General features: G+C 35.2%; 1 protein-coding gene across 2 annotated transcripts in view; it reads left to right on the top strand.

Moving 5' to 3' along the window:
- The window catches only part of HBS1L (HBS1 like translational GTPase), an 87,438-nt gene that overhangs the window by 47,672 nt on the left and 16,873 nt on the right, over positions 1-22,893 (top strand). Inside the window, exons 5-11 of one of the 2 annotated variants that reach the window (XM_040239275.1) lie at positions 7,521-7,629; positions 15,026-15,288; positions 15,747-15,912; positions 18,865-18,982; positions 19,879-20,025; positions 21,927-22,001; positions 22,683-22,800. In XM_040239275.1, coding sequence (XP_040095209.1) covers positions 7,521-7,629; positions 15,026-15,288; positions 15,747-15,912; positions 18,865-18,982; positions 19,879-20,025; positions 21,927-22,001; positions 22,683-22,800 — 996 coding nt within the window. The remainder of the gene's footprint in view (positions 1-7,520; positions 7,630-15,025; positions 15,289-15,746; positions 15,913-18,864; positions 18,983-19,878; positions 20,026-21,926; positions 22,002-22,682; positions 22,801-22,893) is intronic. The other variant, XM_040239276.1, reaches the window with a different exon arrangement.

Genomic DNA, 22,893 nt, shown 5'->3' with positions numbered 1-22,893 from the left:
GAACCCAGGTCTCTTATGTCTCCTGCATTGGCAGGTGGGTTCTTTACCAACAGCACCACCTGGGAAGACACTTAAGCAAATTAAAAAAAACAGACTAGGTTCAAGCCAAGTTGAAGTATAATTTTTGTGTTCCTGTTTATGACTAGGTACATGTTTATTCCAGCACTTTTTGATCCTATAATTAGCTAAAATCACTTAAAAAAGTAAAAAGTTAATGGGTACAGCAGTATCCAGTGAAACTAAAGATACTTGACAGTAAATATGTATTGACCACGAATTTCAGCAGTTGTTTTTGATTTAGAAGTTTTCTGGCAAGGATGTTCTATGAACGATGATGAAATAATTCCAAAGAATAAGATCTGACAATTTTTTTTAGTTGACAGTATTTTAAAATAGTTGGTGTGCTTTTACAAATACAATATTTATTACAAAATTGTTGTCAGGTAGAGGGTTTAGGTAGTGATATCCTTATTTTGCCCACGGGATAAACTCAGTCTTTGACTTATTTGATGACTCAGTCTAGGCTCAAGTTCATGAATTTTCTGGTGGCAGAGCCTTAGATTTCTAGCCAACTTACTAGAATTGATTACTTCAAGGTGGAAGATACCTATAGAGTGTCAAGCATCCTAGGAATGAAGACGAGGATGCCTTATTAATGGCTAGGGAAAGTTAAGGAATTATAAACAGATGAGACATGGCAGCATATTTTATGGAGAAATCATTATTATATATGTTTTTATGGTTTTTGTTTTACCTTTTCTTAATTTAGCTTTTCCCATTTTAAACAGTAATTATCCTCCCTAATTTAATATATTTAATATTATTTGTTTTAATCTCTACTTATTGAATGAGAAAATAGCCCTTGAAAATAAATCTATGAAAGATCTTTTTCTTTTAAAGAACTCTTTCCTTCAAAGCTTCAGTGTTATATAGTCTTTAAAAATGTCCTTTGTCACTGCCCATTCTTTTTCAGAACTTTTGCCCCATTAACACTTAAAAATGACTTTTCTTGTGTTATTTTCCAGGTTCAGGTCAAATCTCATTTCATTTGTTAAGTTGTTCCTAATTACTCAGATGCATACTTAGAATTCTGTTGCTTACTGTTTCTACAACTTAATCTCCACAGCTTTTATAATTGTCTTAGAATAGTGTATAAGCTCTTTAATCACCATGTGATGCATATCTTTTTTTTTTTAATCTAGCTGTATCACTGCCCGAAGTTGTATAATCTTGACAAAGCAACTGTTTTGAACCTTAGTTTCTCTAAAGTAGGAATAATTATACTCACTTTGCATGGTTGTTGTGAAGGTAAAAGAGCATATACAACCCCTGGCAGAAGAGCCTGCATGAGCACACATAGCAAGGGTCAGATTGGCTTTTAGAGCCCAGATCTCTAAGCATTAGGATGTGGCTGGTATTAAGTGCAAGAGGTAGGTAGAAAGTAAACTGAGGTTATTGCCTGAAGAAGAGAACTAAGGTAACTTGCAAAAGCAATAGGGATGAACTCGTGGTTTGAAATTTTAAACCCTCAAGGGTTTATCATTAAACTCTTTTTCTTGAATGCTGGTTGTGAGCAGAGCACTGTGTCATGTGCTGGGTACTGTGTGAACAGGTGTATGAGGGAGTTCCTACCCTCAAAGAGGTGTTGTATTCTAATACTGATCGTGTTTTAAAGACCAAAGGAATGAATCAGAAGAAGGTAAATCTTGTGGATATGTAAATGGCAAGTTTCATTAAGTTTAGCAAGTCTGTTACAGTTGCATAGGGAGATTTAGCTTTGAAACCTTTACAAAGGAATATACATTGAAAAAAGTCTTCAGGAAGAGAGACCTGGATAATTGCATGTTCAGGAGACAGATCTAAATAGTGCCTGCTACTTAGATTTTAGTAATTTAAAATCTACTCGGAAGGAAGGAAGTGGAAGCAGTCAAGTTCTGTAGGAAGCAGCCCAGCAAGGGGTAACCACCAGGAACAGAAGAAGGCTTTGCTTTAGCGATAGAGGTGAACTGGACAAGTAAGGTGGGCTGATTAAGTACAGACCTTGCCACTAAGGTGGTCACTTCTTTGTTCCTTGTTTTTGTTTTGGGGACGTTTGTGTGTGTGTGTGTGTGTCTATGTAACAAGCAGGTTGGACTTGATTAACTGGATAGCTGCTACTTTGATCGAAAAGAAAAATCTAAAAGGTGGTCAGTTCTTCATCCTGCTAGAGACCAAACACTAATCACTAATATATGAATCTTCAGAATATGTTTCTTTTTGGTAAGCATGATTTGGTGGGTGGGTTTTACATGACTTGGGGGAGAACATTGATTATTTTTCTTTGGAGTGGTACATTTTTCTTTACCTCCTAAGGAGCTGTTTGATTTAAGGGATATCTTAATGGTTCGGGAATGATAGATGCATTCACAGAACTAGAAACCTTTTAATTTACTTCATTGTGTAGATGGGAAAACTGAAGCTGGTGAAATTAAACTGTTTAAGCTGTAAGGTAGACAACACTTAATTCGTGGCAGAGCAGTACAGAATCCAAGCTCCTTTTTTTCCATCCAGGACTCATTCCATGCTGCCATTATTTTAGCACTTCTTGAAAATGTAATGCTCAATTTCTTGAGGTGGTTATACAGAAAATGAATTTCTAGTTGGTTGGGGAAGATGAGGGAATACAGTAAACATTTTATATTTATATGTGATGGATATATGTATCTCTTATTGATCCATGACTGGTTATTTTAGTTATTAGTTCATTTCTGACCTGTGTCAGATTTTACTTGTCATCAGCTTGATGCTAGTTATGAAGGGAACTGTGTAATGTGGTTGGATAAATGGAACCACATTACACTGCTGTTAATAACAGCTTAATAGAAAATGTATTGAGCATATGCTTTTATTGATTATGGATAACATCAAATTGAATTAGCGTATTTCCAAAATAGGCTGAAGCAAGGTTCTCTCTTGGGGAGAGGTCTAGGGTTGGAATTACTGAACCCGCTGAAATAGCATGCAGAATTTTGTGTGCTGTGTACTGTCAAAAGCGTCCCATTATTCTCATTAGCTTTTTCAAAGGGGTATCTGGCCGAAATAAAAAGGTTTATGAACCATTGCTTTAGTGGTTGATATTCAGATTCATGGGTTTTTTTTTTTTTTCCTAAATAAGACTTTCATTTACATAACCAAAGTTTTGAAATACTGCATCTTTTGTTTGAGGTTTGATATCCTGTAGATAGAAATTGCCAGAAATGAAAAATATTTACTGCATTCCCAGAAATAGCCCTGGTAGCTCAGATGGTAAAGAATCTGTTTGCAATGCAGGAGACCTGGGGTGATTCCTGGGTTGGGAAGATCCCCTGGAGGAAGGCATGGAAACCCACTCCAGTATTCTTACCTGGAGAATCCCTGTGGATAGAAGAGTCTGGCAGGCTACAGTCCATGTGGTCGTAAAGAGTTGGACATGACTCAATGGACATGAGTCTGAGTGAACTCCGGGAGTTGGTGATGGACAGAGAGGCCTGGCGTGCTGCGATTTATGGGGTCGCAGAGAGTCGGACACGACTGTGTGACTGAACTGAACTGAGTGACTAAGCACATCCAGAAATAGTATGAGTTCATATTGTCACTTTTTTTAATGCTTAAAGACCTTTTATTTCATTTTATGATGCAACTAATTTTTATAAAAGTCACCATCAAAGTATTTCAATGTAATAAATGTATAAGTGAGTCAAGGGATTTTTTTTACAGACAAAATAGAAGGTATTAAAATTAGTTTTAATTATCTTAAGTTTTATATTCACTATATTCCCTAAAGTATACCTTAATAAGTATTTTATAATCGGGGGAAAAAAAGGCAGAAGTGGGACTTAACCTTGTCTTACTTGGAGTGAGAATTTTTATGTTTCCTGAGTCTTTTCCTCTGTGTTGACAGAGTCCGAAATCTGCCGTGCCTCTTTATCAGTCAGGTGTTCTCCCTGCCTACACACACCCCTCCCCCATCCCCTCCCCCTCCTCCCCCATCATCATCATCATCATCATGCTCTCAGTTTCCTCCCTTTTCATTCACTCACCCCTAGAATTCTGAAACTGCTTTTATCATGGAAATCAAACCCCTCCAGAATTCTCAACCTGTGTTCCTAGTGTGTTTTCCACTTCCTTGCTTAGTTCATGTATATCCTCTCAAACTCCAAGGTCTAGAAAGTAAACTTTCTTTCTTTTCTGCCATTTCCAACCATATTCCTTCACTCTCTCTTTCCCCCCTTAAATCCTGGCTCCTTGAAGCTTCTGTCTCTTGCCCTTAACCAGCCTTTTGTTCGTCTTCACTGCTGTCATCTCCTGAACAACGTCATAGTTACTGTTCCTTGATCACTAAGACTTTGGCAGCTGATTTGCAGTTTTCTTTTATGCTCTGAGCTCTTTGTGCATCTACGTGGGAAAACAAGTCCAGTGCTCTGAACTTGGCACTTCCTTGACCAGCTCATTTCCAGTGACCTTCACCTTTCATGAGAAATTCACTGATGAATTCCCTCCCTTCAGCTTCCTCTCCCCTCAAATCATGAAATCACTTGTTCCATTCTGACCACAACCACTTCGTTGTATTTCTTACATCATGAACTTTTCTTGACCTTTGGACCCCAACTTTCAGTGCATCAGCACTCTTCCTTTATCATTTTGTTTAATCCAGTTTAGAGTTCGTGATTTATAATTTCAATAACTCCCCCTTTTTGTTGCCATTACCTTCAACCACCTTTTTTTCTTTGCCCGTTTTTCATATGTTGAGTAGAAACCTAGCAGTCGGTATCTTCTCTGTGCCTCTTCCTGAATGACTGAACATTGCTAGAAAAAGTCATATGAACAGGCAGATTGATTCCACTGCACATTCATTATTGCAAATCTTAAATGGGCAAATCTCAATTTTAAATACTGTAAATCTCAGTACTGTCCAACAGTTCCCCTATTTTGATGTGTGTTCAACTCATTCTTTGTGCAAAAATTATTGAAAGCCTTATTTGCTTCACTAGTCTTTTAACTTTTCTCAGTCACCCTCAGTCTCACCAGATAACTACTTGCTATGTTATGGAGAAAATAGGAACTATTAGGAGTTTTCATCTTCTAGCTTCTCAACATACCACCTTGGTTTCTATTGTAGTAAAAGTGCTTTTCTCCTATTTTAGTTGAGTTTCTACCTGTGCTTTATGTCCCATCCCTTTCTGCATTGTCAGAAATTCTAAAACACCTGACATGATCTTTTTTCTTCCTGATACTTTGAACCAGCCCTTCTCAGTTTTACTTTCTCCATCAGATCATCCCATATAACATTTTTGCTACCATTCTACCACATTCCTCCTGTTTCCAGTCAGATTTTTTTTAAGAGTCATTGGTCCATATATCTACACAATTGCTTATCTAAGCCCTTGGGACCAGATTTGACTGAGAAATCAGAAGTTTTTGGATTTCAGAAAGCATTAACACCTGTGGTGTGATGGCCCGATGGGATTTGGGGCAGCACCCTATGATCATCACATTGTTATTTCTGCACTGGAATGTGTGGCTTTTCCCTTTAAGTGGAGTAAGTAAGGGCTGCAGAAAGCTTTCAGTCCAGGTAAGGTTTTACTTCCAAATGAGTTAAAAAAAAAAAACAAAACGGTTTTTTAAGAGCTTTTGGACTTTGTAATCATGCGTGAGAGATAGTGGACATGCACTTGCAGCTACTTCTGTTTTCTCACCTTCATTTTCTTTTTAACCCATTCTAACATTTCCTCTCCTCATGTCTCTCAAATGATTCTTGCTAACTCTACGAATGACCTTTATCTAAAGGGCTCGCGTCACTAGTGAATGTTTTCATTCGTCTCACTTGATTGAACAGCAGCTTCAGACTCTGGTAATGCCAAATCCCCTTAGCTTTGGGCACCATTCTCCCCTAGCCTTCCTCTGTCACCTTTTTGTAGACCTTGTCCTCTTTCTTACTGTCCTCTGTTTCAGTGATTAAGGGTTGCATTTCTTCCAAGGCTTTGTCCTCAGACCACTTGTTTTCTTCCTTGGTATTCTCTACTGTGTGATCTCACTTATTTCAGTGCCTTCAGCAACTAATTATGTGCTGATGAGTCACAAATCTGTACTCCACCCAGACTTCTTCTTTGAGAGTGACCATTTATTTTATCTTTTCCTCTATTTCCCTCCCCCCTCACATTTTTACATCATTTTCTGGGCTTCCAGTTGTGTTAGAACGAACATTGGGATCTTTGCTCTGACTTAGAGGTCCTGCATTGCCTGATCATCGCCGCCTCCTTCAGCTTCATTTAACTCTGCTCCCTCTCCCCTCTACTTTCACTCTCTGAAGGTCACGTTGCCTCCTGCAGTAGGGCCTTTATATATAAGCTGCTCTCTCTGTTTGAAATGCTCTTCTTTGTCGTTTATTCCTATTCATATTTTTTTTGCATCTTAACTCTTGTTTTCATGTGCCTTGTCACCAAATCATATATGGATTATAACACTAGTGACAGTTTTAATTTTACTTATATTTTTGTGATCAGTTAGTACATTTTCTCCACTAGACCATAAGCTTTCTCAGTACAAGGATTATGTCTGCTTTTGTTCAACATTATATTTCCAGTATAATGCTTGGCATACAGTAGGCAGATAACAAATGTTTTGAATGAATTATATACATTAATTTACCGTTTGTAATTTTTAAACATAATTTCTATATATACACTTACCAGTGCAGCAGTGCAGTTTCCATAGTTTTATGTGGACAAAATCCTGATGGTACTCTTACTGAAAATAATAAAAGTTCATTCTAAAGAATTCCATGAATTAAATATATATATATTTAAAGGTTCAGATGCATAAAAGTCTTATTTTGACCTAGCTCATAATTTTATCTTCCTTCATGTTCTTAATTTTTCAATTTTGACCTCTTCCCCCATATTCTATATAGATATCAAGTATCTGTGCTTGCCTGCTGCAGTCCATGGGGTCGCAAAGAGTCGGACACGACTGAGTGATTGAACAACAAATCAAGTATCTTACTAAGTCTAGTGTTATGACCAAGTAAAATATATGCAGTGTCTAGTACAATTCAGCAGGCTCTCAACTTGCTCATCAGTTTGTAGGTATCATGATTAAAAATAGTTTAACCATCTGCTAACTGACTGAACAATTTTAGTAGTGTGAAAGGGCGTGGTAGGAGAGAGAGAGAGAGAGAGGCTCTAGGTATAATGTCAGAACGAAGCTCAGTGCAGAAACCACCTTGTGACCTCTTAATATTGAAACTTAAGAGTCAGTTCAAAATTAGGAAGAGATTTGGTGGAGGGTTAAGCATAGAGGAGTCCTGACAAGAGGGGATTTCCCAGAACAGGATGACAGAAGAATTTCTTTCAGCATTTTAATATTTCACTGAATTTTTTTAGAGAAAATATGTTTAAAGATATGATTCTGTGAAAATTGTCATAATTGTATTTAATATATAATAAATGTTTCTAGGAATCAACTTGAATTAATGAGCTTTTTATATTTTACTCTTTAATTAGGAAAATCAGTAGATTCCCAGTCATCTCAAAGTGAATCTGAAATTGTGCCAAAAGTTACTAAGATGACTGTATCTGGAAGGAAGCAAACTATGGGATTTGAAGTGCCCAGGTAAGGTTTTTAACCCTTCCTCTTTTTTTTGAAATTAGTATTGTCTCCTTGTTAGACTGTAAGAATCTATTTCAATTTTGTATAATATAATCATTGAAGTACAATAGGTCCTCACTATGGTATAATGCAAAGAAAAGGGGATGAGAAATTAGGCTTGATTCTGAACTTATCTATGTATGTTAATCTACCTCATTGTCAATTTCCTCATACAAATTAACTATAGCTACTTTAATGTAAAAAGCCTATGATTTTGTGAAATCTAGCACTGTGAGGAGAAGGCAATGGCACCCCACTCCAGTACTCTTGCCTGGAAAATCCCATGAACGGAGGAGCCTGGAAGGCCGCAATCCATGGGGTCACTGAGGGTCAGACACAACTGAGCGACTTCACTTTCGCTTTTCACTTTCATGCATTGGAGAAGGAAATGGCAACCCACTCCAGTGTTCTTGCCTGGAGAATCCCAGGGACGGGGGAGCCTGGTGGGCTGCCATCTATGGGGTCTCACAGAGTCGGACACGACTGAAGTGACTTAGCAGCAGCAGCACTATGAGGTAGGGCATCCTTATGCCACTAGATGGCATAAACAAGCAGTGTTTGGGAATTAAATGTAGCTGGTGAATCATGCAATCATTAATTAAATTTTTTACTATTATCTTTAAACTCTTTTAGACTTTGATACTGAATAACATGGATCGGTATAACAAAGGCAAAATATAAAATAAAGCATTTCTAGACTCACAGGTATCTAATGAGAAAGGATAATAAGTCATACTTAGGTATTACTCATTTATTCTTTCTTTTCACAATCTTTAGAATTTTCTCAAGAGTTTCTATAGATGAGTAAAGTGGGTTGCTTGAGACATAACAGCAGAATCATAACTTTAATTATATATATTTTGTCTACCAGTTAGACAAGAAATATTTATCAAATATAAACTATATATTTTTTTCAATTTCAGGAAATACAAACTCAGCAGCCATTTTTTTCTCCTTTACAACATTTCTTTATGTAAATTAATAGAAATATCCATGAGTGTTGGGACGAATGTTAATGATTATTTCGTTCATTTTATTTATTTTTCTTTTTTATTTTATAGAAGCCAGATTTATTCATTAGATTTCAAATTTAGTGAGGGAAAGAATCCATATCTAGGACATAGTAGGCATTCCGTCTGTGTTAGTTGAATGAATGGATGAATGAAAAAGTTAGTTTTTCGTTTGAATAACTTGAGCCCATTAAAATAATTCTGCATCCTGATTCAGTAGCAAAAAGCTTAGTGTATGTCTTTTCTCTCTGAATTAGGCTTGGGTTGTCAAAATCATAAATACCTTTTTATTCTCCTGTCTTGAGTGCCATTTAATACTATTATGGAATATTTTCCATTGAGCAAGGAAAAAATAAATAGAATATGCAGTTCCTTGTTCTAAGGATTTTAAAATCTTATGCAAAAGGTTTTAGAGGCTTAGAAAGCAACATGCAACTGAGCCTAGTACAAAGAAAAGAGAATGAGAAAATGGGCTTGATTCTAGACTTGTCTATGTATATTTGTCTATATATTACAGCCCATGGGGTACTGTATATTAGAAGTAAATACATAGTTATGTTTGTGAGTATTTATAACAGTAATACTCAATAATTAATTAAAATTATTGTTAAATTATTAATTGAAATTATTACTATAGTAATTAATGATCAAGAAAAAATTCTTAATTCAGGTAGTAATTCTTAGACTACTACCTTTATGCTTTACACGTATAATGCAAGCTTTTCAGAATTTATAAGACTGTATGCCTCATGAGGACAGGGATCATTAATGTTAATCATTATTTTCTTTTCATAGAATAGTTGTTTGTTTAAAGATTAAAAAAAAAAAAAAAAACACCTGGGATAGTAAAAAGGAGACCTGTGAGCCAGTATTTTGATGTGGCTCTGTAGGAGAAGTCATCAGAATGAGAAAGGTTACAGGTACAGATGGGAAATACTCAGAAATGCATAAATATTGCTCAAGGACCAAGCTATATTTACATCAAATACTTTTATAGGATTTGGGGGAAATTTATAATAAGGGTAATACTTAGGCTGTTTTCATTTAGTCTCAAGAAGGCACAGAGAAATATAATTAAACATTTTTGAGTCAAGATTTCAGCATCATAGGTTTCTATATAATGTGATTCCCAGTGACTGCTTGTTAAAAAAAAGGGTAATGCATTTCTTAGAATAAAGTGAAAGAGCAAACTTTCTCTTCACTGTTAGTAAAGATAGTAAATACCTCTCTCGAAAAAGCAGTGAGTAAAAATCATTAGAACGTTGCATAGAGAACAAATAACTGTGGTTAACCTCTTCAATCTAAATTATTAACTTTCTAGTATCATTTAAAGAACTCACAAAGAAACATGAAGCCTCTCAATACATGTGGAAATATTCCCAGTTTTGGAAAGATGGTTTAAAAAAGCAGACCAGTCATTTTATAGATATGATTACACAATCATATGATAAAGCACCTGAAAAAATATTCACAAACTTACCCCATACTTTCTTTCTGTCAGTAATTATAGCTCTGAACTCGTAATAGTTACTTTACCTCATCTTAAGAGATATTTCAGAACCTTAATACATTAACTTTTACTTTATAATATACAGAAGTTTTTATTAAGTACGGACTTACCTAGAATGCTTTTCTAACTACTTTGGCCCTTTCCTCTAACACTGCACTGGTTAGTGAATTAAAATGCAGTTTTCCTAAAATTTACTTAAAGAGAATGTTGTGAAAGTTAGAGAAAAGCAAATCTTTCATGTACTGATCTGTAAATGAAATAATCAAGACAGACCGTGTTCTGTGATGCTCTTCCTATGCTGAATAGGGCTGCCTAATTTGTGGATGAGCCCAGCTTCAGCCTTCAGCCCACTGTGTCAGTCATAGCTGTTCTGCTTTTGTCTGTTTTCTGTGTTGGAGTTACCATGAGTTTTCCTTTGAAGAAAAGCCTCACTAAAAACAGAAAGATTTGAAGCCAGAGATTGTGATTTTTTCTCAGGTCTGATCAGAACCAGAGTCTATGACTAGTTATTCTGGTTGAATACTTTGTAATTTGTAGGGTTTGTTTTTTTCCTTTACTCCTCTAAATACAGAGTAGTCATGTTTTTGTTTTTGACAACTAATTCTGGACATTCAAATAAATGTTTGAAAATTTCAGTTTAAATTTGATTTACTTAGCTTGGTTTGTTGGACTCAAATTTTAAGAGTGGGAACAGTTTCCACATACTTTAATTTTATCCCTGTAGTTTGAGATGAAGCCGATCTGTCTAAGCAGTGAGTGCTCAAGTTGGTTAGTGGAGATTTGCTAAAGCAAAATAAAACAGGAGTGGATAAGAGGCTTTTAATAAAGTTGAAAATACAGCTAATGTGATTCTTTCCTGAGGTGTGGGATGAGAATCAGTGTTGAGCATTTAAAAAATACCAAGAGAGAGAACAGTGAAATCTGTTTTTGTTACTCTGGGCAGGAAGAAAAGAGATTTACTGTTCGTACACATCTCCATCACACTACAATCCTTAAGTGATGTTTGTAAACTTCTTTCTATATGTAATTCTTTTCTGCCACCTCCACGTTAAGATGGGTATAATTGGTTTCAGTCTGACTCTTTGCGATCCCATGGATTGTAGCCTACCAGGCTGCTCTGTCCATGGGATTTTTCCAGGCGATAGTACTGGAGTGGATTGCCATTTCCTTCTCCAAGGGATCTTCCCAACCCTGGGATCAAACCCAGGTCTCCCACATTGTAGACAGACGCTTTACTGTCTGAGCCACCAGGGAAGTCCATTCTAATAACTTGCAATTTAACCTGTTCTTTGTGCTAAGTCTGTTTATTTGTGTCATTGAAGGAAAGGTAAGGCACATCATAGTCTGTTTGATTACATTACATCTTTCATAGCTATCCACAGGATACCACTGGTGTGATTTCCGTGGAGCACAGTCAAAGAGCTAATGAGGAACTAAGTAAGATCAGTGTTTACTTTTGAAGGCACTGTCATTGTCAAGGACGAAATAAGCCAGATGGTCTTATTTCTATTTTATATATCTGAGTTCCTCACTAGATTTTTAACTTTTGGGATCAATTGATAAAACTTTCTCATTTCTATATCTTTTCTTCTCAGTATCAGTGACTAGTGTATGTTACAATTTTTAGTGAATCAAGTATTTATTGAATTAATGAATTAAAACTCCTTTGCCAAAAGTAATAAAAATGTTGACATTTAGAGATACTTCCTTTAAGGACAGTGTTTGAGCAAAAAAAGATTGTAAGTCTCTGTGCTGTTGGAGGAATGAGTTAGGGATTAAAAACTGATAAGCAATTTTTTTTTTTTTTTTTAGTATGAATTTATCTGTTGGAACACATTTGGTACCAATTTTTACAAAATATCTCCTTTATGCCACCTGTTTTGATAGGACTGTATGGCTAAGCTATGGGCTTAGACATTGAATTTCAGTTACTTTATGGGATATTTTCTTCTTATCTTAGTTTTTAGTAGTCTGTTTTTCTCCTGGAATCTTCTAAGTCTGTATTTGTGTGGTTTGGGTCTAACTGCTTATCATTTCCACCTTAACAGACTCTAGCCACTTAGCTGCTGCTGCTGCTAAGTCGCTTCAGTTGTGTCTGACTCTGTGCAACCCCATAGATGGCAGCCCACCAGGCTCCCCCGTCCTTGGGATTCTCCAGGCAAGAACACTGGAGTGGGTTGCCATTTCCTTCTCCAATGCATGAAAGAGCCACTTAGCAGAGATCATTTTTTGGTCTGCAGATGTAAGAATGTAAAGAGATGTCTCTGCCCTTCTGACATTATAGGATGTCAGTCAAATTGGTTTAAATATTCTTTTTTTTGATTTTTTTATTGAAGGATAATTGCTTTACAGAATTTTGTTGTTTTCTGTCATACCTCAACATGAGTCAGTCATAGGTATACATATATATATATCCCCTCGCTTTTGAACCTCCCTCCCATCTCCCTCCCCATCCTACCTCTCTAGGTTGAAACAGCCCCTGTTTGAGTTTCCAGAGCCATACAGCAAATACCCGTTGGCTCTCTATTTCACATATGTTAATGTAAGTTTCCATGTTAACTATTTATATACATCTCACCCTCTGCTCCTCTCTCTCCATGTCCATAAGTCTGTTCTCTATGTCTGCTTCTCCATTGCTGCCCTATAAATAAATTCTTGAGTACCATTTTTCTAGATTCCATATATGTGCATTAGAATATGATATTTATCTTTCTTTCTGACTCACTTCACTCTGTATAACAGGTTCTAGGTTCATCCACCTCATCAGAACTGACTGAAATGTGTTCCTTTTTTATGGCTGAGTAATATTACATTGTGTACCACAACTTCTTTATCCATTCATCTGTCAGTAGACATCTAGATTGCTTCCATCTTCTAACTATTGTAAATAGTGCTACAATGAACAGTGGGATACGTGTATCTTTTTCAACCCTGGTTTCCTCAGGGTATATGCCTAGGAGTGGGATTGCTGGGTCATATGGAGGTTTTATTTCTAGCTTTTTAAGGAATCTCCATACCATCTTCCATAGTGGCGTATCAGTTTACATTCCCAATAGTGCAAGAGCAGTCCCTTTTCTCCACACCCTCCCCAGCATTTATTGTTTGTAGACTTTTTGATGGTGGCCATTCTGACCAGTGTGAGGTGATATCTCATTGTGGTTTTGATTTACATTTTTCTAATAATGAGTGATGTTGAGCATCTTTTCATGTGTTTGTTAGCCATCTGTATGTCTTCTTTGGAGAAATGTCTGTTTAGGTCTTTTCCCCACTTTTTGATTGGGTGGTTTGTTTTTCTGTCATTGAGTTGTATGAGGTGCTTGTATATTTTTGAAATGAATCCTTTGTCAGTTGTTTCATTTGCTATTAATTTTCTCCCATTCTGAGGGTTGTCTTTTCACCTTGCTTATAGTTTCCTTTGCTGCGCAAAAGCTTCTAAGTTTAATCATGTCCCACTTGTTTACTTTTATTTCCGTTACTCTAGGACGTGGGTCATAGAGGATCTTAATTTGATTTGTGTCATCGAATGTTCTGCCTATGTTTTTCTCTAAGAGTTTTATAGTTTCTGGTCTTACATTTAGGTCTTTAATCCATTTTGAGTTTAAATCTTTGTGTATGGTGTTAGGAAGTGTTCTAATTTCATTCTTTTACATGTTGCTCTCCAGTTTTCCCAGCACCATTTATTGAAGAGGCTGTCTTTGCCCCATTTAATATTTTTTCTCCTTTGTCAAAAATAAGGTATCCATAGGTGCCTGGGTTTATTTCTGTGCTTTCTATCTTGTTTCATTGGTCAATATTTCTGTTTTTGTGCCAGTACCATGCTGTCTTGATGACTGTAGCTTTGTATTATAATCTGAAGTCAGGAAAGTTGATTCCTCCAGCTCCATTCTTCTTTCTCAAGACTGTTTTGGCAGTTTGGGGTCTTTGGTATTTCTATATGAATTGTGAAATTTTTAGTTCTAGTTCTGTGAAAAATGCCATTGGTAATTTATAGGGATCACATTGAATCTGTAGATTGCTTTTCGTAGTATAGACATTTTCACAATATTGATTCTTCCTATCCAGAAACATGGAATATCTCTCCATCTGTTTACGTGATCTTTGATTTCTTTCATCAGTGTCTTATAATTTTCTGTGTACAGTTCTTTTGTCTCCTTAGGTAAGTTTATTCCTGGATATTTAATTCTTTTTGTTGCAGTGATGAATGGGATTGATTCCTTAATTTCTCTTTCTGAGTTTTCATTGTTAATATATAGAAATACAAGGGATTTCTGTGTATTGATTTTGTATCCTGCAACTTTGCTAAATTCACTGATTAGCTCTAGTAATTTTCTGATACTATCTTTAGGGTTTTCCATGTACAGTATCATGTCATCTGCAAACAGTGAAAGCTTTACTTCTTTTTCAATCTGGATTCCTTTTATTTCTTTTTCTTCTCTGATTGCTGTAGCTAGGACTTCCAGAACTATGTTGAATAATAGTGGCAAAAGTAGACACCCTTGTCTTGTTCCTGATCTTAGGGGGAGTGGTTTCAAGGTGCTACTGGTGGTTGGGTGATGCCAGGTGTTGTATTCAAGTGGTTTCCTTTTTGTGAGCTCTCACTATTTGATACTCCTTAGGGTTATTTCTCTGGTAGTCTAGGTCTTGGAATCAGTGCTACCACTCCAAAGGCTCGGGGCTTGATCTTGGATTATTCTCTATGTTGGCATGTGACTTCACTACTTAGATTCTCTGCCAGCACTCCCAAGGAATATCCTAGCACCTCTGGGAAAGCAGCAGCTCTTCAAGGGTGGTCGCCAGCCTTGGTTTAAATATTCTTTATTCCTGTCTCTGCCTTCTGTAGAGTAACTGCTGAAGAAAATGGTCATAGTTTCCACACACCTCAAAAAGGACATTCTAGTGAAGATACCAACCTTGTTTCTTCTGATGTACTTGAGAGTGCTTCTAAATCAGCTCTTCCATCCCACACCATTCAAGCATCAGAAGAGCAGAGTTCAACACCAACACCAGTGAAAAAGTCTAGCAAGCTGAGGCAACAAATAGATATCAAAGCGGAACTGGAGAAGCGGCAAGGAGGAAAGCAGCTCCTCAACCTAGTGGTCATTGGTAATGCCTTTTGTTCCTCTGGATTGTCAGTCAGCTGCTCAAACCCAGTAATTGTCTAGTGGCAGCATGGGAATACGCTCCACTCTGAGTTTCTGTGTAGGTGTGAATAGACATGAAGCAAGAGGGCATTGAACCATAATGTTGAGTTGTCAAGGTCACTTGGGGTGAAATAATGCCAAGTTGCCAAAGAGGTCATTAGACTTGGTTGTGGCCTTTTCATTTTGTGAATATTGGAAAATGGCATCTCTTGTTGATCATTTTGATTTCCAGAAATCAAGGAAACTTTCTCCCCTCTAAAGAGATATGCTCTTTTTTCTCCATTACTTGGCAAACTATTATTTGATAAAAATTGGTGTCTATTGCTCTAAACTGTTGAATTACAAATTCATGCTATGCCTCAATGTGAACAACATCTGGAAAATGTACCTAGTATTAAAACTTGAATCAATTTTCTTTAGGTCATGTTGATGCTGGGAAAAGTACTCTGATGGGACATTTGCTTTATCTTCTGGGTGACGTAAACAAAAGAACTATGCATAAGTATGAACAAGAGTCTAAAAAGGCTGGCAAAGCTTCGTTTGCATATGCATGGGTCTTGGATGAGACTGGCGAAGAAAGGGAAAGGTAGTCATTATATATAAAATTTTCATTCTGAAATTGTATATACTCTTTAAATAATTGTGTAATATGCTTTGAGTATGGATGAAACAAATCATGAAATTTTTAGATACTATTTTTAGAAAACTCAGTTATCAGGGAAATATTTTTATTGTAGTTTTGGTTGTAGTCTACATACAGTGTTTTACTTCTTTAAATTCTATGGAAATAGTTTAAAATTATATTTATTTAAAAAATTGAAAGAAAAATACATACACATAGCAAAAGGCAGTAAAATCTCATAGTTAATTATTCTGTGGGAGAAGTTTTGCTTGTCAGTTCCCTGAGTATATGTCAAATTGTCTTGATTTTGAATTAACATTATGAGAAAGACTCTTAACTTAAAATTAGTATATATAGTGTTATATGTATATATATTCTTTATATATATGTAGAGTTATTACAATATCAGTTTATAAAGGAAAAGTAACTTTTTGTAGTATACTATCTTCTGTCTAAAATCAAAATGACTAGTAAATTCACTTGCAAGATTTAATTCGTCTTTATACTTTCTTACTATGTTTTTATGAGACACAGTCAACAAACAATTAGTTAAACCTATCTCCTGCTATACAAATCTAATCTAGTGGATTACTCCTGAATGTATAACTGTGTTCAATGCTAACTTTGGGAAGATTCTAGGAGAATATAGCCACTCATATTCCTCTGATCAAAGTATTTCTTTTGAGGTCTTTTTAGAGTGGTAATATATTCCATGTTAGAACTGTTAAGAATGGGGGACCCAATGGCACCTTTGTCTGGAAAGAAAGAGGATACCTTATAATTAAGTGAAATGGCAATTATACCTGCCATCTCAAATTAATACTCTACAGCCTTCTGAAAGTCGTAAATCAACTAAGAAATTACTCTGTGTCCTGTGATGTCTTCATTTTGAATATGATTAGAGAGTATTAAAAATGTGTGTTTATTTTCTTGGAGTATTGGGTAATCTACATTATAATATATAAGATAATTTTCAATAAAGTTGGTCACAATATTCCTTACCTCTTTTGATAAGTAGAATTTTACATCATAGTGCTTTGAATTTTGTTTTGTTTTTTCTTGTGTCTTCTTTATTCTTGCAGTATCACAAGCTTGTTTTCCAACTTAGAAAAAATAGTTGGACAGTTACAGATTTTTGGAAAATGAATATTGGAAAACAGTGGAATTTTGTATGATATCTGCATTAGGAGACTAAATAATATTTACCTGTCAGCACATCAAGTAGATTATTGAAGTATATCTATAGCTTTTTAGTTTTCTTTATACCATCTATCAAGTGGGTAGAGAGATTGAGAATTTTATCGTTTAAGTGAGAAGTGGCTTGTTTTAATTTATTTCATATGTGAGTTGAGCAGACAAGTGAGGTAATAATTTTTCTCTTTCTTAGAATAATTAATAATTTTAATGTATTTAAATAATCAACCTGCTGGTTGGCTGTTATACTTTTGCTACTGGTAGTTCTCTGTTGCTCAGCATGCTACAATATTTAGAACATTCCTTCCTCCTGTAGATCATAGAAGCTTCCATATACATAATGGGAGTTTTACCTTACCACTATATTCCTTAGTAACGTTTTGAAAATGCAGTGAATTGCATATCCCACCATGTTAAATGCTTGTAAATCCTCTTTCTGCTTGTGTGTTGAACAGAAATTAGTAGCCTGAGTGACATTTTCACATTCTTTTGGTTACACATGCAGAGTAAAGATAGGTCTAAAGCGTGTGGTCAAAGTGATCCAAGGAGGAGCTTAGGCTCAGTCTTGGTTCATCATATTCTCAGATAATTATTTGGGGATTATTAAAGAGAATTAAGTATCATTTTTACAAGCTTAAATGGCCCATGGTTTCAGATTAAACTAGAATAATGTGACTAAGGAGACCCACAGTTACCTTACTGCTAAGATGAACATGTAATTTACCAGCATAATTGTTGGGATACTGGTAGTAAAAGAGTGCTCATTCCTTATTGTGGAATTTTCAGGGCAAACCAGGATGAATAATTACCTAATTTATTGCCCACTTGACTTCACTTTTTAAACTCCTAAAGTTTAGAAAAACTTGCTACTTTTGTAGACATTCCTGGACTTTCTTATAGTCTGACTCTGTTTTTGTGGCTAAGAAGAGTACTTTGTTTTTGGGTTTCCCTGGTGGCTCAGAGGTTAAAGAGTCTGCCTCCGTTGCGGGAAACCTGGGTTCGATCCCTGGGTCGGGAAGATCCCCTGGAGAAGGAAATGGCAACCCACTCCAGTATTCTTGCCTGGAGAATCCCATGGACAGAGGAGCTTGGTAGGCTACAGTCCACAGGGTCACAGAGTCGGACACGACTGAGTGACTTCACTCACTCACTCAAGAAGAGTACTGTGTTGGACTCTAAGAAGATTACATGGGATGCAAAACCTCTGCTCTGTCTCTCTCAATTTTTAAGAAATTGTGCATCTCCTTTGTTATGTCTCGTTTGATATGTGTGTACCATGCTGACCAGCCTTGCAAATGAAAGTTTCACAAGTTTATTTCTATAATTAATGAAACATAAATGTAAGAAAATAAGGAAAAGGTCTTCTTGATAGTACCTCATTCTTCATTTTTATCTTTTCTCCTGTGTAGTATTTGTTTCCCACTTCAGAGATGTCTCTATATTTCTTTCTTCCTTCACAATTTATGCTGCTTCTTACTAAAAAAAAAGAAGGGAAACACCAATCATTTTGATTAAGTTCTTGTTATGTCCACAACCTTGTTTTGAAGCCATACCAGCAGAAATTCCAGATAGCCTAATTATTCAGAATAACAGACTGTATAATAGAATTCTCAGTATTACTTAAGAATTTAGACTGTTATTTTTCCTATATTATTAAATAACTTAATCTCTAAAACTTGATTATTTCTATAGTTGTTCTAACCATTTTATGTTTTCTTTAAGGGGGGTAACAATGGATGTTGGTATGACAAAGTTTGAGACCAAAACCAAAGTTATTACATTAATGGATGCTCCAGGCCATAAGGATTTCATTCCAAATATGATTACAGGAGCAGCCCAGGTACCAGATATTTCCTTAACCAAAGTACAGTGAATGTAAATAAATTTCCTGATGCTGAGGTTATAATTCTAGGATTATAACTTAAAATACTAAAGTTCTAGCTTTTTAAAAAATATGAGAAATACTATATTTTTCATTGTCTATTTATTGGTACTTGATAAAACCTTAGAATTCTAATTTATTACAAAGTAGCAAATGTGTAAAAGCCACGACTTTCTTTAGTAAAAATAATGGTAGGGGCTTGATAAGGCATAGCTTTATATTTCATTTATTAATAAATTGGAGTGAATATTTCAACATAAGCCTTTTTGTTACATTTATATTTGTATTCGAGTCCTGTATCTTTTTAAAGAGCTTATTTATGCAGAAATAGGGAACCTTGGGAGTTTTCCCCCTGTGGTCTTAATGGGATTAGAAAACAATTGTAGTTTGTAGATGTACATGATTCTTAATAAGGATACTGAAAAAAAATTCAAAGACAGTAACTTTAAATAATTAAAACAATGAAAATAGCATTAGATATATGGAACATTGATTTCTTCTATAATAGATGATTATTAGAAAATATGGAGAGTTCACAACACAATTATTTGTCCCTATTTACGTAGGTTTTAATTTTATGTTTTTCTTCTTTTGCCTAGTTATCATAATTGTTAGGTAATCAAACATGGGAAGGTTTTGTTCTTTATGACATTATTTTTTTGATCACAAGCTAGTACTTTCTTCTATTTAAAATTTTAATCCATCTGTGTGACTCCTTTGATTTGCTTGTGTTTGGTGTCAAGTTACAGTCTTCCTTTAGAATCTGACCTACAGGATAACTTCAGTAGTCTATCCTTTGAATTAAAATGCTGTGACATTGTTTCTAGCTTAGATTTTTTTTTTTTTTTTTTTAGGCAGATGTAGCTGTTTTAGTTGTAGATGCCAGCAGGGGAGAGTTTGAAGCTGGATTTGAGACTGGGGGACAAACACGAGAGCATGGACTCTTGGTTCGTTCTCTTGGAGTGACCCAACTCGTAGTTGCAGTCAATAAAATGGATCAGGTATTTAAAAGCTTTTTGAGTATTCATTTTAGATGCTGATTAAGATGATGTTCTGCCATGTTGATGACCTCAGATGTAACTAGTATACATTTTCTTAGCCCAGTTGTCATATTTTAAAGAATAAATACATGATGCTGATATTAAATGAGGTATTAGTAGTATTAAGCAAGAAGATAAATTTTTACTTTATCTTCTAATTCTATAAGAATTAACATAAATCTTAAAATCATTTTTAGTTATAAAAATACTTATTTATTCTGGTGTGAGGAAAACCTGAAATAAATATTTCCAGCCTCCCCCTCCTGCAGATTTTTAACTTTTCATTTTGTACTTCCATTCAGTTTATTTTTGCACATAAAAATCTTTTTCTTTACAACATTGGGTTCTAGTCTGCTTCATTATCTACTTTTTTCAAAATATTGGCAATATTCTTGTTTTTGTTTCTAAGTTACTAATAATTTTTATGTAAAGAGGTTTCTATAGCTTTCTTCTAGTATATTTTGAAGATATACTTTATTCAGACAGCCCCCTACTTTTGAATATTTTCAGTTTTGTGCGTGTATTTAGAAATAGTTTATTCTGTGGAAATTTCTGGGCCCAAGGATATATATGTTTTTTAAGTCTTGCTGTACATGATCAGAAGGGGTTCCCAGGTGGTGCTAGTGCTAAAGAAGCTGCCTGTCCATGCAGGAGACATAGGAGATGTGAATTTGATCCCTGGGTCTGGAAGATCCCCTGGAGGAGGGCATGGCAGCCCACTCCAGTTTTCTTGCCTGGGGAATCCCATGGACAGAGGAGCATGGCAGGCTACAGTCCTCATGGTTGCAAAAAGTTGGATATGACTGAAGTGACTTAGCACACACACATGGACACACATTCTTTGTGTATTTATTTATCATTTGTAGTTTTTTGAATTTATATAATTTGATTTTTTTAAGTTTTAAAACTGAGTAATATGTAAGCATAATTTATTTATTAAAGACATTATCGTTTCCTTTTAATTTATTTCTTTATGCTTAGGTATTTTCTTATCCTGGTATCAAATACATATTCACCTAAATTTTCTACATGTTTCTTTTATGGTATTATCATTACATATACCTTTTATTTTTTCCCCAACATTTTAGTATGAAAATATTCAGACATAAAGCAAAGTTGGAAGAATTTTACAGTAGACACCCAAATTATACCTCCTACATAATATTCTTCCACTTGCGTGATCTCATTTTTGTCTGTCTACCCCTGTATCCATCCATTAGTCCATCTTACTTTGACATGACTTTCCATGTAACTTACAAGTTATAGTCATTTTTACATTTACCCTTGAATACTATAGCATGGGAATAGTTATCTAGAATTCATATCACATATGAACATTACATGTACTAAGAAGTCTAGTTGACTTGAATAGGTGTCAATAATTTTGTCTTATTTCAGTTGGTCAAGCAGTCTTATTTCAGTTGGTCAAGCAGTTGGTCCAAGCATAAATTTAATAAGTATCTCACTTTTTCTGCTCACTTTTGAATTCACTTTTAGAGGCAGCCCATCCCAGTATTCTTGCCTAGAATATCTCATGGACAGAGGAGCCTGTTGGGCTACAGTCCATAGGTTACAGAGTTGGACATGACTTAGCAACTGAAAACAAAAATGAAATTAGCATACACAAAAAATTCTATGTTTTGGTGTTTGTTTCTAGGCTTTCTGTTGTAGGAAAAGCTATTTTTAGATCATTTTAATAGTAAGATCTGACATTCTGAGCTTTAATTTTAAATAGATTTCATATTTTCATAGATTTTATAATTTCATAGTCTTAATTATTTATATTATATTTCAGAAATTAAAAATTTTTAATATAGCATGGTCTTAAGAACAGTTTTAAAAATAATTTGGATCTTTGTCAGGTTAATTGGCAACAAGAAAGGTTTCAAGAGATTACTGGAAAACTTGGGCACTTTCTTAAGCAAGCAGGTTTTAAGGTAAGATCATTTTAAATTTATTTGGTTACTTTTCCTAAGTCTCATCTTACTGATATGAGAGAAAAAACTACTTTAGTATTCTTGTCTTGTTCAGTATGTTTAATTCTTTTTGTTTTTATTTCTCCCTGGTATTATATGTATATTATGTTCTTTAGATTACTTTGTTTTAGAAAATTGGCTTGGATTTAGTATAAGTAGAAGACTTTTTCTCCACTTATTAGATGTATAGGTTTAGGAAGGTCACCGAGGAGTGTAGAAACTAGTAGAGAGAAATTTTTCCAGCAACAGTGTGAAATATACCTATGTTACTAGGTAAAAATGTTTGAATGCTTTGGAACAGACTTGTAAGTTTCCCACAAAATAAAAAAGGCTGGAAACTGTTGGATCAGATAACATCAGGGCAGTAGTTCTGTGATTTAAGTTACTTTTTGAAAAGTACATTGTTACTTTTGCAAACTTGGTACAGTTATGGTAAGAGTGAACCTTTTAGCTTTTTAAAAATAATGCTGTATTGGGAATTCTCTGGCTGGCTGGTGGTTAGAACTCCTTGCTTCCAGTGTAGGGGACATGGGTTCAGTCCTTGGTTGTGAAACTTAAGATCCCACGTGCCTATGGCACAGCCAAATAAAAAAATAGAAACAATGTTGTGTTGAGTTTCATGGGTTCAATCCTTTTTTATAGGAAAGTGATGTAGCTTTTATCCCTACAAGTGGTCTCAGTGGCGAAAATCTAATCACAAGATCTCAATCAAGTGAACTTACAGGATGGTATAAAGGACTATGTTTATTAGAACAAATTGGTAAGACTACTACCATATTAATTTTAATACATTATAAACTTGATAGTAATTATTATTTAGAGTTTTTATAGAGGACAGTGATTGATGTGAAAA

This window comes from Oryx dammah, unplaced genomic scaffold (assembly GCF_014754425.2).
Source record: "Oryx dammah isolate SB20612 unplaced genomic scaffold, SCBI_Odam_1.1 HiC_scaffold_4, whole genome shotgun sequence".
NCBI lineage: Eukaryota > Metazoa > Chordata > Mammalia > Artiodactyla > Bovidae > Oryx > Oryx dammah.
This window is presented reverse-complemented; position numbering and strand designations above follow the sequence as displayed.